This window comes from Prosopis cineraria, unplaced genomic scaffold (assembly GCF_029017545.1).
Source record: "Prosopis cineraria cultivar Desert tree isolate PC_DT_omini unplaced genomic scaffold, ASM2901754v1 PC2, whole genome shotgun sequence".
Classification (NCBI taxonomy): Eukaryota; Viridiplantae; Streptophyta; class Magnoliopsida; order Fabales; family Fabaceae; genus Prosopis; species Prosopis cineraria.
The window spans coordinates 38,053,600-38,069,274 of NW_026555333.1; the positions used below are offsets into that span (position 1 = coordinate 38,053,600).

The window sequence follows — 15,675 nt, forward strand, 5'->3', positions numbered from 1 at the left end:
ATTACAACATTAACAAAGTTAAATAAGATCATTTCCAGGGAAAGAGTTTGACCATGCAAACATTATGTAATGAAGATAAGACATGTTAGAAACAACGTCTTTGAATTCTCTCTTTAATGGTGAATGATCTTATTGATGAATGTGACATTTAGATTTGATTTCTTTATCCCCCTCTCTCTATTTTTAACCTCACAACTTGATCAAAAAAACTACACACCTCAAGTGAATGCTAGCATCTACATCTACCATATCATTTTTGATGGTCAAGGTAAGGATATGAAAGTATATCGTGAAATATTGATGTACTTTAAATGAGCGAGATAATGACAATAGGCATGGAGTAAAAAAATGACTAGCATTATGGCAAGTAAGGTAAGGGACCATGACCTTCCCATGTAAAGGACCTAAAAAATCCAATATTTCAAAAATTTCAAAATCTTTTTATCATGATAAGTGATATGAAAATTCATGGATGCAAATGCATTTGTTTACTATACATGGCCTTACTCTAGTGGATGACTATCATGGAATCAAGTGAGGGGTCGGGATAGGAAGATGTAAAGTATAGTATTATATTTTTTTTCTACAAAATGGTCAATTTATTTACAACCTTGCACTGGTGTTGGGGACAAATTGAAAAAAATTCAAATCTCGCTTAGAGATGTAGGGTTTGTGATCGAATAGGAAGAATTTTGAATATCATTTTTGCTGCTTGTCTATAAACAAAGGTTAAATAAGCAAGTGTGCTTACTTATGCCATAAATCTTTATGTCGAGGGAAAGTACCAAATGACTCGACAATCCTTTTAAAAAGGTTTGGATATTAAAAATGTTGTAATTTTATGTGTTCTCTTAAGTGATTACAAGACTACCTCATTTATGCTAAACAAAATTTGCTTCCCTCCATACGCTTATTGCATCATAGGGAAATGAAAATAACTATTAACCTATAAGAGACCCAAATCCTTACATGATTAAAGTCATGAGAGTATTAGCCTTATAACTTTTTTTTTAAGGAGAAAAAAAAAGATAGTTGGTTTTCAGACATTCATACACAAGAGTCAACTAATTCTTGTTAAATAAAGCTTAATTTTTCATTTGAGTAAATGAGAAATTTCTAATCTCCTTTACATGCTTATTGCACTATAAGGAGAAAGGATTAACAATAAGCCTATAAAGAGTTAAAACTAATATATGGCTGATATTTCGCTGAAGTGTGTTATTTTACCCTACAACAACAAAAGTTGTTTAACTAGATTAGTTGACAAAAATGCATCAACTCTATAATGTTATTTCTTTTGAGGAGTGTAGGTGAAGTGAATTTATAGTCACTAGGGTCAAAGATCTATGGACAAGATTAGTTATTTAATGCTAATGTCATCCTTGTGACACATTAACATCGATTAGTGCAATGACATTCAATACCTGCTTTAGCATAAGGTACCATAAAGCTGTTTTTCTTAAGGCAGCATGTACAAATGATATGTTATAATGATAATAATGATACAATAAAACACGCTCTCATTTTGTGTCCTATTTAGGAAAGCTTAAGTTTGTTTATCTTTATAATCATCAGGTATGAGTTAAAATGGTTGGCTCCTAGCTTTTATCTAAAACGTGTAGCTCCAAGGTAGATTTATAGTCCTGATAGATAGAAGGTTCCTAAAATGCCCTCATCACACAATGAATGTAATGTTTGCCTTAACATTACTAAGACAACACTCACACATCATTGTGATAACTAGGATTAAATAAAATCCCCTATTGAAGCTACCACAACTCAAGGGTTTAAAGATAAATAGTTTAAAACATTAGGATTCTAAGAAAACCCCTTCCTAAAATATAATTTGAGCTCAAACCATGATTAAAAATTAGTTAAGAGCAAACATAAAAGCATGGAAAACAAATCCCATCAAGTTAGGCTAAGACAAGCCACTTTCAAAAATTCTGGCCCGTCTACTACGGCGTAAGCCACACCTGCCGTGGCGGATGGCACAGAGGGATGAGTCCCTCGAAGGCTCCATGCATTGCAACGCAACCATGCACCATGGTGCACACCTACTGTCATGATAGCAGATTGCTATGATGACATCCCTCCGAATTTCTGGAACGTGCCATTTCACCATCTAACATTTGATTTGGGCAATTCAAGTGTCTACACAAAGCCCTTTAAGCCCTCTAACTAATGGCACCAGCTCTACACTCAAACAATCATCCATTTAAAAGATAGACACCTAAATCTCAAATGATTTGTTTTTACCTCAAAACACACACAATGGTGTCCAACTCACAATACCAAATGCCATTAACCCCAGAGACACCTTGACCACCTCAAATAGACCACACACAACATGACAATTTATTCATATCACACAAATAAGCAAACCACACTCAAAATGACTACCAAACCCCCATTTGACAATAACATTTTGGCATAAATTAATTGGTCATTTTGGCACTCAAAACACTTGAAATATATATCACATGTAAGTATAACTTGGCCAAGCACACATACTTAATCCATAACATCAATCTTGGACCAAGATACACACACTTATCATAAATTCATATGAGTAATATCCAAAATAATGTCATGTTCCTAAGTTGACAATAGATAGTGGCAATGTTCATTACAAAACCAAAAAGAGAAATGGAAGAGCTATACTACAATGCTCTTTACTTTTTAATTACCCCTTCCTTTCTCTTGCCCCTACCGAAACCCTCACTTGTAAAATATAACCACAGGGTAAGATAAACATCTCAGTAATAGAATAATTTACTATTATTAATTAACATGCACAACCATAAGAGAGTAAAACTATGAAACTTCAAAATATACATTTAACATATCGCCACATACTCTTTTCATCAGTATAAATCTTTTACCACTAGTATGATCATTCTACCACCTGAGCCGCCATATCATCCCGACCGAAATCATAGGCTCTTAAACTAAGTGCACATTCACAATGATCTGAGCTCACCTTTAATAGTAGGATCACCCGGCCAAAGGTGTCCTATCCCACTTCTGAACTACGGCTTCCCCCTATCACACATGAATCAACGTGTGGTTACTCCAACACTGCATCATTGATGCTAAGGAGCGTTATCTTCAATGCTGTGTCTCGTATGGATACTAAGGAGAAAATCTCTAACACCATGCCTCACTAGACACTAAAGAGATACATGCCATATGGACTTCCACTACTCCTTCCTATAGGTGAACTCCCACCCCCTAACATAATCATGCCCACACTCAACATATATATCACATATACATTACAAATTTTTCAACTCATTCATATATAGTTTTCATCATACTTCATAATTTGCAAATAGATTTTTCATGCACAAAAATCACATTTCGCAATATGCAAGATTATCAAATTTCAAGTTCAAATCAACATATTTACTCACAAATTGTTAGGCAATATAATCAATTAGTGTAGATTATTCTGTTAGCTCAACCCTTTGTCATACATAAAAGGGTTATTGTGGTTCAATGTTAGCTTCACATGTTCTATACGCACAATATAGCTCTAGCAATGTTTAATCTACACAATCAAGTGATAATCATGAATTATCACTCCAGATAACTTCGAATTCTCTAGGTTATAAATGTCTAAAATATCTAAATTCATTTTCTAACAACTCCAACCATTCTCAAACACTCTAACCATCCTATTAAATATCCCAACACATCAAATTCGCTAACTAATGTCCATATTATCTCAAAATCTTTAAATTACACTTAGGATTTGTCCAAACCCTTACCAAAAATTCTCAATCACCACAAAACTCAAAAACTTAGGGTTAGAGGCTTGATTTAACTCCCCAAGACCTTAAATAAATCAATGAGTTCGCTCCAAACCCAAGGAAACCGAAATCAAAGCCTCCATTACCCCACCAATCTAGATTTTCACATAAAAGAGGGAGAAGAGGGAATGTACACCTAACAGTGATTCAACCTCTAAATGCTTCTAAAATAGTCTAGGGATCATGCCCTAACAGACCAGGAGCTCCTCTCCATTACTCTCTCATTTTTCCTTCTTCTCTCTTCTATTTTTAGTCTGTTTTTGTGAACCGATAAGTGCTGATTCTGCACATGTATCGCGGCGCATAGCATAGAAAATCCCACAAAATTTTAAACTCCCTTTTGTGCCATGGCCCACTTGAACATCGACCTAGCCCTCTTTTAAGGTTTTCCAAGGATTCAAAAACCATATTAGTCTCCCATAACCCTCGCTAAATCAACAATTTATCTAAATTAACTAAATTACCCTTGAACACATTGATAATTATAGATGAGGAAACTTAGGATGTTATCATGATGACCTTACTTAATAATTTTGACCCTCTGAGAACATTACCTCTATAGGGACCAACTTTACTGAGTAAGTAACAGCTTGGGTGAGGTATTCATAGTAACCTTCGAGACTTCAAAACTCTATAGGAAAACCACTACTAACCTCTACTAACATATGATATTTGCAGACCCAGGTAAAGGCCCAAAATGTGTGTGTTAAATTGTGTAAGTGCACAGTGTGTGATCAGAGCATGCAAGCATGTTATCTTATTCCTATATGTTGCCCAACCTTCATCTGTTAATCAAGTCAAATAAAGAGACAAATATATGTACAAATAAAAGTTTTCTATCCTAGAATTTATTTTATATGTTATCTATTCTAAGACATGTTAAACGAAAAAAGAGAGAAGAGGAAAAGAGGGGGAAAAAAGCACACACAAATCCAAAAGGATAATAATAATAATAATATATTATATTTGGAGTATAACAAACTTATATTGGCTTAACTTTCTAACCTTTCCTAACAGAGTCGCCAAACTGTCACACCTAAAACTTACACTAAAAACTCCCTGGTCTTTATGCCATTAAACTCCTTGATCTAGCTGTGCTTCACATGACAGTCCTTAGGGGCGTAGGACACCAACTTCACTCTTTTTTTAGTTCTCTCGGTCCTCTCTTGCTCCAACCTCTTCCTTGGTTCCTTCTTATCCTCGATCCCCTTCTCAGACTCTCCAACCCATCTCCATGATAATCACCGTCATAAGAACTTGTCTGCCATAGTCCGACTGTGACTGAGAGAGAGAGAGAGAGATGAAAGATCTGTGCGACGTTGAACGAACTCAGACTAAGAGGAAATGAGGCAAACAAACTCAGGTGGCTGTGATAGATTCTCCACCCGAACCCATGCGACTGAAGGAAGAAGAAGATGATGATCTCATTCAGTCCAAACCCACATGCGCATGCATGCTTCTGTTTTTGCGTTTTCTTCTTTACTATAAATGTGCTGTTAATCCCTTCATTCCTTTGCTTGTGTGTTTGAATGTTGATACATATCTGAATACCTTCATGGCAGAGTGCTCGATCGCTCTCCTCTCGCTCTCTCAGCTCCAACCTCCAGGAGCAAATACCAAGTCCTTCTTTTTTCATTTCTGTTCCTACTGCCCTCTCTTTAAAGAGCTCAACTCCCTCTTCTCTCTCCTTCATTCTCAACACAAGAAGAGTCCCTGTTTTTCACTGAAGCTAGGGATTTTTATTGTCGTGCACGACTCCCTCTTCTGCTCTTCTCACTTTTTTCTACGTTTGGTCTGAGTCTGCTCTCTCTTTTTTTCTTTTCTTCTCTGCATTTCTGCTGTGTGGCCGAAAGGCTTGCTTTCTGCATCTGCATGTGCGTTTACTCTCCGTGTTTCTCTTCTGCTTTTCTTCTGTGTTTCGTGTATGCCTCTGTTTTGCTGTGTGTGCTCTCTCTTTTTTCTTTTCTTCTCTGTGTCCGTGACTGCATTTCTCTGCTCTTTCATCTCTGGAATGGCTGAAAGCCTTTAGGGCTTGCTCTCTGCGTCTTTCGCTCGCACAGGTAAAGCAGATAGGAAAAGGAAAAAACTTTGTCCAAGCTCGTGTGCTTTCTGACTTCGTCTCTTTTTTCCGTGTTGCTTGCTGCCTTCGTGTCTACTGTCTGCTCTTCTGCATTTTTATTTCTCTCTGTTTTCATGCGTGTAGCCAGAGTAGTTTAAGGAAATAAGGGTAAAATGCTGCGTTCTGACCGAAAGAAGGGTTAGGAACTGATGAGCGTTTAACCTTCGGTTTGTGTGTGTGTGTGTGTGTATAACCATAACTCTTTTTTTAATTATGTTTATTAATTTCAAAAATTAGATTAAGAGGAAAAAAGATTTGGTCTTAGATCAAACAAATATATTTTTTAAAAAAATATAATTCTAAAAAAAATTAAATTTTGTTTTTTTATTTTTATATTTTTTTAATGAATTAAAAGAAATAAAATCCTAACCAACAAAAGATTATCTAAAATAAAATTAAACCCTATTAATTAAATATTTTTTATTTTAAAAATATAATCCTAAAAAGAATTAAATTTTATTTTTATATTTTTATATTTTTTTGTTGAATTTATTATTATTTTTATTAAATTAAAAAAAATGTCCGGATAAAATATAGTGTTCACAATTCTAATTCGATCACTTTGAGTGCTCTCAACACTGAATGAATCTATGTTTGATTTTAATTTTTTATATGAATTTTTCATCTCTGGTGGCTGGTCTAGAAAATAAATATTGTTATGTTTGCTTTCTTTGTGTGTTTGTTCAATGCTGTATTGGCATTGCCACATAGATGTTGCTGGAAATGCTAAACAAATTTGTAATCACTGTTGGAAATGCAGTAGCTTTTCTATTTTCCTTTATAAATTTTTAATTGTTGTGTTATATTTATGTTTAAGAGTTTGAAATGGAGTGTCAAAATTTGACTGCAACTCTTACTCCTACTAATGCATCTCCTTTTATATCATCCACTCTTAGTGATAGAGCAACTTCCCTAAGACCTATTGCTGCTCCTACTCACACTCCATCTGGACCATTCCCACTCCCAAAAAGTGATAATAATCAACCTCAACCTCTATCCACCATAGCAAAAGCTCCTCAAGAAGCATCATGTAGGGGTAAAAAAGAAGAAGAATCAGAACCATCCAAAAGAGATAGGAAGGCAGTTAGGACATCACTTGTTTGGTTTTTTTTTAAGAGATTACCATTAGAGGATATAAATGGGGAGCATAGAGCAAAGTGCAAATATTACAACATCACATATGCTTGTGATCCAATCAAGCATAGGACAAATTCTCTAAAGAAGCATATACCAAAATGTCCCAAGAATCTACACAAGGCAACAATAGATAAAAAGCAATCCATGATGAATTATGTATCAGTTGGTGGTGGATCAAAAGGCTGAGGAAGGGGCCTAGTCCCTCATATGTATAATCAGAAGCAATGTCGAAGGGCCCTTGCAGAGTTCATAATTTGTGATGAGCAGCCATTTAAGCTTATGGAGAAGCCCGGATTCAAGAAATTGATGCATGAGTTAAAACCATGATTTCCAATCCCATCAAGAGTAACTATTGCAAGAGATTATTGGCAGCTCTATCTAAAAGAAATGATAATGACATTTGTGAAGAAGTATGCTAATCGTGTCTGCATAACAACAAATTGTTGAACATCAAATCAAAACTTCAATTACATGTGCATGACTGCCTACTTCATTAATCATGAATGGATCCTTCAAAAGTGAATTCTCAACTTTTGCATGATTGAAATCATAAAAGTGACATAATAGGAAAGATGATAGAGTAATGTCTGATGGATTGGGGGATTGGTAAGGTCTTTACAATAATCATGGACAATGCATTGACAAATGACTCAACTCTTTCATATCTCAAGATGAGGATTAAAGCTTAGAAGGGTCTAGTATGTGGTGGGGATTACTTACAACTAAGGTGTTGTGTGCATGTGCTCAATTCGGTGGTGATTGAAAGCTTAAAAGAATTGAAAGAGAGTTTTAATGCTATTAGAAATATTGTGAGATATGTGAGGTCATCTCCTTCAAGGTTTTTAAAATGTATAAATTGGTTTGAAGGAGAAAAATTAGACACGAAGAGCCTTGTGTGTTTGGATGTCACTGTAAGTTAGAATTTCACTTACTTAATGTTAGAAGCTTGAAGTTCTAAAAAGTGTTTGGGAGGACGCATGATGAATATGATGACTATCGTGCACACTTTAACATAGATGATTCTCGCACCTCTAGGCGTGAACGTGAAGATTCTCATCCTCGGCATTAATGTCCTAATGAAAGAGATTGGAGTAAAGCACTTGTCTTTCTCAAGTTCCTCAAGGTATTTTATGACATCACTTTAATGTTCTCAAGCACACTTTCTATGACATACCACACATACTTCCACCAAATTTCATGTGTTAAGCATTTGTTGCAAAAAAACATATTGTCAATTCTAATCCTCTCTTGAGAGACATGAGCATGAGCATGCAGACAAAGTATGATAAATATTGTGGAGATACAGATAACATGAATCCTTTTGTTGGTAGTTGCGGTGATTTTGGATCCTAGGTACAAATTGGCTTATGTGAATCACATTTTTGATAAGATTTATTATAATCAAGAAATATGTGAAACCATGAAAGCAAATGTGAAAGATTGCCTATATCGTCTCTTTGAAGAGTACTCTACAGGCCTATCTTTTCAATCTAGTGTGACCCCCTCTTCATGTGGAACATCTAATGTGGGTAGACAAATTGTTGATGATGATGATGACCTAGGTCTTGAGTGGTTAGAAACTCAAAAGCAAATGCTTGATGATCGTCAAACAGAGTTGGAAAAAATCTAACAACTAAATTAGCTGATGAGATGATTCCTCCTTGTAATGATTTTGCTATTTTGTCATGGTGGAAAGCAAATGCCACTAAATACAAAGTGCTATCTATGATGGCATCAGATGTGTTGGCCATTTCTGTATTAGTACAGTTGATCAGTATAGGAGCTCATTATCTCCTCAAATGATTAAAGCACTTATCTGTGCTCAAAATTGGCTGCTTCTTAGACAATTTCTATCGTATTTGGCTAATAAGTTGTGTGAATTTGATAACTTTGGGAAGACAGATAATACTATTCAATCTAGCAATGCTTTCTTTGTATTTTTGTTTCCCCTTAATTTCTAGATTATAAAAACCTTTCTAATTTGATTCTTGTTTTATTTATTTTTTTTAAATGCTTCAACTATCATTGAGGGGGGACAATATGATATTATGATCAATGATGCTTGATTGAAGGGAGGACAAGAGGATTGGGTGATTTATGTTTGCTTCATTACTATTATGTGTTACTTGTGATTGTGTGTTTGTTTGTTGGAACTTGGAAGTTGGAATCTGGACAATATCTGTTTGTTGAGTCTTGGTTTATGTTTGTGTTGGGCTTAATTACTGGTTGGAACAATTATGTATCTGATGAATGTTGAATGTTTTTTAATTATAGGCAAATTTCAAGAAGCCAAATTGGGCATCTCAGCTCACATCTGCCTTAGTTGTCCGATCTTGCCCACCTGCCTTTCTAACTTCGAGCATTTTTCGAGCATGGGCAGGCATCAGGCTTAGTGTTGTGCCTGAAGGGGGTTTAGGGTTGGGCAATGGGCACGGAGGTTGCCTGCAACCCTGCCTATATACAGCCCTAGCTATTTTCGTAACATGTTAACAAATAAGCCTTGAATCTCTCTTTACTTGTAGCTAAAAAACTATGGAAGAAGAACGTTTGGTGTTGGTCCATACATTTTAAAGAACGTTTGGTTGGTCTTGTTCATTGCTTTCACTGGGCCCAACGCAACGACCAACTAACGACTTCGCTTCCTCCTAACAGACATGGAGGCCACACTGTGCCCTGAAACGTTTCGCAAATTATTGCTTCTCTTCTTCTTACTCTGCTTTAATTTCTTCTTCTGCTTCTGAAGCCGACGAGTGGGATGAGCAGATTGGCGGACATGGATTGCGTGTACAAAAATCCCAGTGAATCCATTGAAGCTCGTGTCAAGGACCTTCTTTCCCGAATGACTCTGAAGGAGAAGATTGGCCAGATGACCCAAATCGAGCGTCGCGTTGCAAACCCGTCCGTCATTAGGGACATGTCTATTGGTAGTATTGTCTCTTACCTTTTTATCCTTCAAAGACTTGAATATCAGTAGTTTTCTGGTTCTGACATTTGCCTTCTATTTCTTTGAAGGGAGTATCCTCAGTGCTGGAGGTAGTGGGCCTTTTGAAAATGCACTATCTTCGGATTGGGCTGACATGGTGGATGAATTTCAAAAGTCAGCTCTCGAGTCCAGATTAGGCATACCGATCATATATGGGATCGATGCAGTTCATGGTAATAATAGCATATATGGTGCCACTATATATCCTCACAATGTTGGCCTCGGGGCTACTAGGTTCGTGCTTTCCCTTAAACTTGATGAATACTCGTAATCCATTTTTACTAATTTGCAAGTTCTAATTCTGTTCTGTTTTTTTTTTTTTTCCTGCCAAAAATTATAAAGTTGCTTGATGTTTGCTAAATATACTCGAAGGGATTGGTAGGGAGCATGATTGCTTACTTCACCAGAATTGATGCTATAACGCCTTGCTTATATCACAGCATTTGAATTAATATATAAATGTCGTTGTTCTTGAGAATTGGGTCCTCATTTCTTACTTGTGGCTGCTTGTAGAGATGCGGATTTAGCTCAAAGAATTGGGGCTGCAACAGCACTTGAAGTTAGAGCTAGTGGAATTCACTATTCTTTTGCTCCTTGTGTTGCAGTAAGGCATCATAATTAAACCGTATTATACACTTATTAGATAATCATGCTAAGAAACCAGCGTATATGTTAGTACTGTAGCAATGCTTGAAATAATGAGCACTTTTGTCCGATTATATGACCTGTCATTCCCTTCTGCTGCACTTGTTCGTCTTTTTTTTTTTTTTTGGCACAGTCACATTCACTATTTTTTATCAGTGACTAGTGGCATTTAATCGACGTGGTTAACTAAGATATATTTATGTCATCTACCATATTTATTTCGCCATTTCCATTGGAACGATTCTGTACAAATGATAGATAAAATCATGCCTCACTTAACTGAACTAATGAACAGGTTTGCAAAGATCCTAGGTGGGGAAGATGCTATGAGACTTTTGGCGAAGACACTGAAATAGTCAGAAAAATGACCTCCATAGTTTCAGGGTTGCAGGGCCAGCCTCCAAAAGGACATCAATACGGTTATCCGTTTGTGGCTGGAAGGTAGAGAAAAACTATTACAATGTACCCGGAGAAATATTTTTTTCTATGGAAATGTTGATGACATAAATATCTGGTACCAACCTAATTACCAATTTACACTGATGTCTACAGCAGGATGACTTCATTTTTTCTGCTTTTTTTGGTTTATTTTTTATAATTTTTTTGGATTTTTTTTTTTAATTTGTAGTCTAGGCATATGATTTTTCCAAGATCGACTCGTGCCCTAGAAAAGAATTTTTCCATTTCAGACTTTTTTTTGTTACTTCGGTGATGATTTTTTTTTTCCCCAAATTCCCCAGTTAAACACTTGGCCACTTACTTTATCACGCAGATCTTGGCATTGATTATGACATTTTGGAGAACTTACCAAATTGGGGTCATACATCCGTCTCTGTCAAAATTGTTCACTTATATGCTATCAATATTTCAGGAACAAGGTTATTGCCTGTGCCAAGCACTTTGTTGGAGATGGAGGTACTGAGAAAGGCAAAGATAAAGGAAATACGGTATTATCATATAATGAGATGGAAAGAATCCACATGACCCCTTATTTGGACTGTATTTCACAAGGGGTTTCAACCATTATGATTTCTTATTCAAGTTGGAATGGAAGGAAACTCCATTCTGACCATTTTCTCATCACTGAAATTTTGAAAGAAAAGCTGGGTTTTAAGGTAAGATAACCATAATTGGAATAAGTGGTGAAGTTATTGCTGTCTTTCCTGTTCTGTCTCTTACCTAAAGTGGATAAAAGACTCCTTTCAGTTCTTTCAAAAAATACCTACTCTAACTGAAGTTCTTTTGCTTTTTCATCTGTTTCACCTCATTTGAATTGATCATCTTCTTCAATTTATACCATTGGCTCTGCTATAGGGTTTTGTAATTTCTGATTGGGAGGGACTTGAATGGCTTAGGTCAGATTACCCAAACTGCATCCCTTCTGTGTCAGATTACCGAAAATGTATCTTGTTAGCTGTTAATGCTGGAATTGACATGGTATGGATCGTCGATTCTGGAAAACTTTACCATGGTTTTCTTTTTTCTTGTCCCCTTCTTTTCCTTCATCTTTTCAAGAAAATTTGCAGGTGATGGCACCTTATAGATTTCAACTGTTTATGGAAGAGTTATCCTCCCTAGTAGAATCAGGGGAAGTACCCATAGCTAGAATTGATGATGCTGTTGAGCGAATATTGAGAGTGAAATTTGCTGCTGGACTTTTTGAATCCCCTTTGTCTGACAGGTCTTTGCTGGATATAGTTGGTTGCAAGGTAAGAATAATTCAACATATTTTTAAATTCCCTTCACAAATTTAGGCTGATTTATCATTTTAAGATCTTGCCATATAAACAAATCTGATGGAGCTCAATTTGTTTCAATTAATCTCCTTTGTTTAGCCATAATTTAAACATTGGATGTTATCTCTTCAGTTTCACTTGCACATCGCACTGAATTTTGAATTGGTTTTCAAGTTCTGTGTTGTTAGACTTAAAGCTTGCTTGTAAGTTTTAATGTTATATATATCCTTTGCAAGTTTCCAACAGTTCGATGCCCATATTCAATTTCCTTTATGAAGAATTTCCATCTCTCTTTTGTGGAAATATTTCAATGATCAAGAATGACTGATTAGATTTTAATCAATGCCTTTTACATTGTCATGTAAGCTTTGCCTTCATTTTTGAAATATCAACGGAAATTTTGATAATAGCACAAATCTTAATTTGCATCTTTACCCTTTCAAAAATTCATAACAAGGGATTAAGAATGATTACATTTTTCCTTTTCCTATGTAGTTCATCTGATCTATCCCATTGTTGTCCGTCAAAATTTATCATCCACTATTTATGCAGCAACATAGAGATCTTGCACGTGAAGCAGTTCAAAAGTCCTTGGTTCTGTTGAAAAATGGAAAGCATGGTAGCAAACCTTTTCTTCCTTTAAATAGAAAAGCCAAGAGGATTCTTGTAGCTGGAACCCATGCAGATGATCTCGGGTATCAATGTGGAGGCTGGACTAAAGATTGGCAAGGATCCAGTGGGCGTATTACAATTGGTATGTGATAAAACCCAAGCCAATTTGAAACTGAAAATAGTTTTCTGATATTGATTTAACTCAATAAAGCATAACAGATACTCTCATACATCTACTCTTGTATCAAATTGACACACTGAAACGGAGAATAGTTAAAATGGTAACTCCAAATGACCAAGCTAATTGGATAGAAGTCCGATTTTTTTGGGCCTGGAATAGAGGATTTTATTTATAGAAAACTTACATTCTCCTCTTAAACTCTCAATCTATGTGGGTCTAATGGAAATGCTCCCTCTGGTCCTATATATTGGTCATCCTCTATAACAAATTGCAGCCCTATAGATTGATCACTTTGCATAAAAAAGATAGAGTATTACTTAACTTCTTCCAAAACCATCCTTGTTTCCAACTTTCTAGGATTTTTTATTTAATTCATTTTTTTATGCAGGGGGTAAACTTGGAAATTGATTTCATTTTCAGACCAATTTAATGGTTTAACTACATTTCCTTGGTTCCGTTGAAATAATTATTAGTGACCTATGTTTCGGACCGAAGGAAGTATTATTCAAGCAAGTCTTCCCTTTATCCAAAGCCTTTCTACTTCATTTGAAAATAAAACTCTATTCTTAAACATCTAGATATTTCTTTCCAATCTATAACTCGGAATAGTTCTGCAACAATTACCTGAATCCATTCCCTAAGACCTCTTATGCATATTTAAGATGTTTTTGTTTAGAGGATGGGAATATTTCATCTTTGGTTAGTGCTAATGCTAATTTCTCATGTTTTCTACCACTGTTTTACTTTCTTGTGCCACGTGCTTGCTACACTTAACCGTTGCACGCTATTTTAGGGACAACCCTCTTGGAGGCCATTAAGGAAGCTGTAGGAGACGAGACAGAAATTGTTTATGAGCAGAATCCATCAAAAGATACCCTAGAACGTGATGACATATCTTTTGCCATTGTAGCTGTTGGTGAAGAACCCTATGTTGAGTTTTTCGGTGACAATTCTGAGCTTGTAATCCCCTTAAACGGGCCTGACATTATTAGTTCAGTCACGGATAAATTCCCAACACTAGTTATTCTGATATCTGGAAGACCCTTAGTGTTAGAGCCATGGCTTTTAGAAAAGATTGATGCTCTTGTTGCTGCTTGGTTACCTGGCACTGAAGCTCAGGGAATCACAGATGTTATATTTGGAGATGCTGACTTTAAGGGTCAGCTTCCTTTGACTTGGTTTAGAAGAGTTGAGGATCTTGATCAACCAAATTTTGGGGTTAATATGCATGATCCTTTATTTCCGCTTGGCTTTGGGTTGACATATTCTATGGACTAAAACCTCATTTTGGTCAGACCGAATGGTCTGCAATCATAAAGTTGTGTATTCAAGAGGAGTGATATAAACAAATAAGACTAGTATGGAATGTAGTCTCCCTCTTGTCACTCTTTCTTATTCCTCTATATCACTTTGTGATTGCACTACTTGAATTAATTTACAAAAAAAAAAAATTAACATATTTTGGTATTAGTTCCTGTACTTTTTGTTTTTGTTCAAAGTTTCCCAAGTTTTGTTTGCTTGCAATGATATCCTTATTGTCATTGATGAAGTTAAATCTATTGATGTGTACATAATTTCATTGTTGAGTTAGTAAAATTATGATGAGTTAGACATTGTATGAGCAAAATTGTCATTAAAATTCTGCCTATATGCCCTCACTGTTGTGTTTCCTTAATTTTGAAACTTCATCCACTGCATGTTTAAGGATCCCAATTTAATTTTTTTTTTCTTTTTTTTTTTTGGCTTTCTACTAATTTAAGGAAATCTTGACTTTAAGGGTCGGCTTCCTGTGACTTGGTTTAGAAGAGTTGAGGATATTGATTTTGATGGGGTTAGGTTATATGATCCATTGTTTCCTCTTGGCTTTGGGTTGTCATATACTGAGTACTAAAATCACATTATGCTCAGATTAGATATTTTACATTTGATGTAGTCATGTATTCACAAAGAGAATGACAAGGAAATGAGACTAGTGGGGGTTTGGTTCCCCTCGTTAGACTCGTATTCTTGTTTCTTTTTACCTCTTTTTGATTGAATTATATGTATTATCTTTTGGTTGGAGAAAACTTGAGTTACATTTTCATCCTTGCAAAAAAAATAAAAAATTGATCCTGCGCAATTACTTTCAATTGACTGTGTCAAACGTAGTCAAATTTTTTATTTTTTTTTCAAAATCATATAATATTTTAAATTGAAAAATTGTTTAATATTTTCTCGGTCCCAATTTATAAGACTATTTTGGAGGTAATTTGGTATTCAAAATATAATATAATTTGACAAAAAAAAAGTTTCATTAAATATCATTTTCTAATATTACCTGTTCCTTCTTATTATATTTTTTTCTCTTTATTTATTGTTTCACAAATAAGGTTATATTAAATAAAATGTTTTTTTGAATATATATATATATATATATATATTAAAATGAGGTTTAAAAATGTATTTAA

General features: G+C 35.3%; 1 protein-coding gene across 1 annotated transcript; it reads left to right on the plus strand.

Annotated features, from left to right (window-relative positions):
- Positions 1 to 9,305: 9,305 nt before the first annotated feature.
- On the plus strand, positions 9,306 to 14,616 carry LOC129304116 (uncharacterized). The gene is made up of 9 exons (XM_054943759.1): positions 9,306 to 9,995; positions 10,084 to 10,288; positions 10,568 to 10,658; positions 10,995 to 11,140; positions 11,571 to 11,814; positions 12,014 to 12,136; positions 12,226 to 12,408; positions 12,988 to 13,189; positions 14,022 to 14,616. Exons 1-9 carry the CDS (start codon positions 9,827 to 9,829, stop codon positions 14,504 to 14,506), a joined length of 1,848 nt encoding a protein of 615 aa, XP_054799734.1. The 5' UTR covers positions 9,306 to 9,826; the 3' UTR covers positions 14,507 to 14,616.
- Positions 14,617 to 15,675: the final 1,059 nt, after the last annotated feature.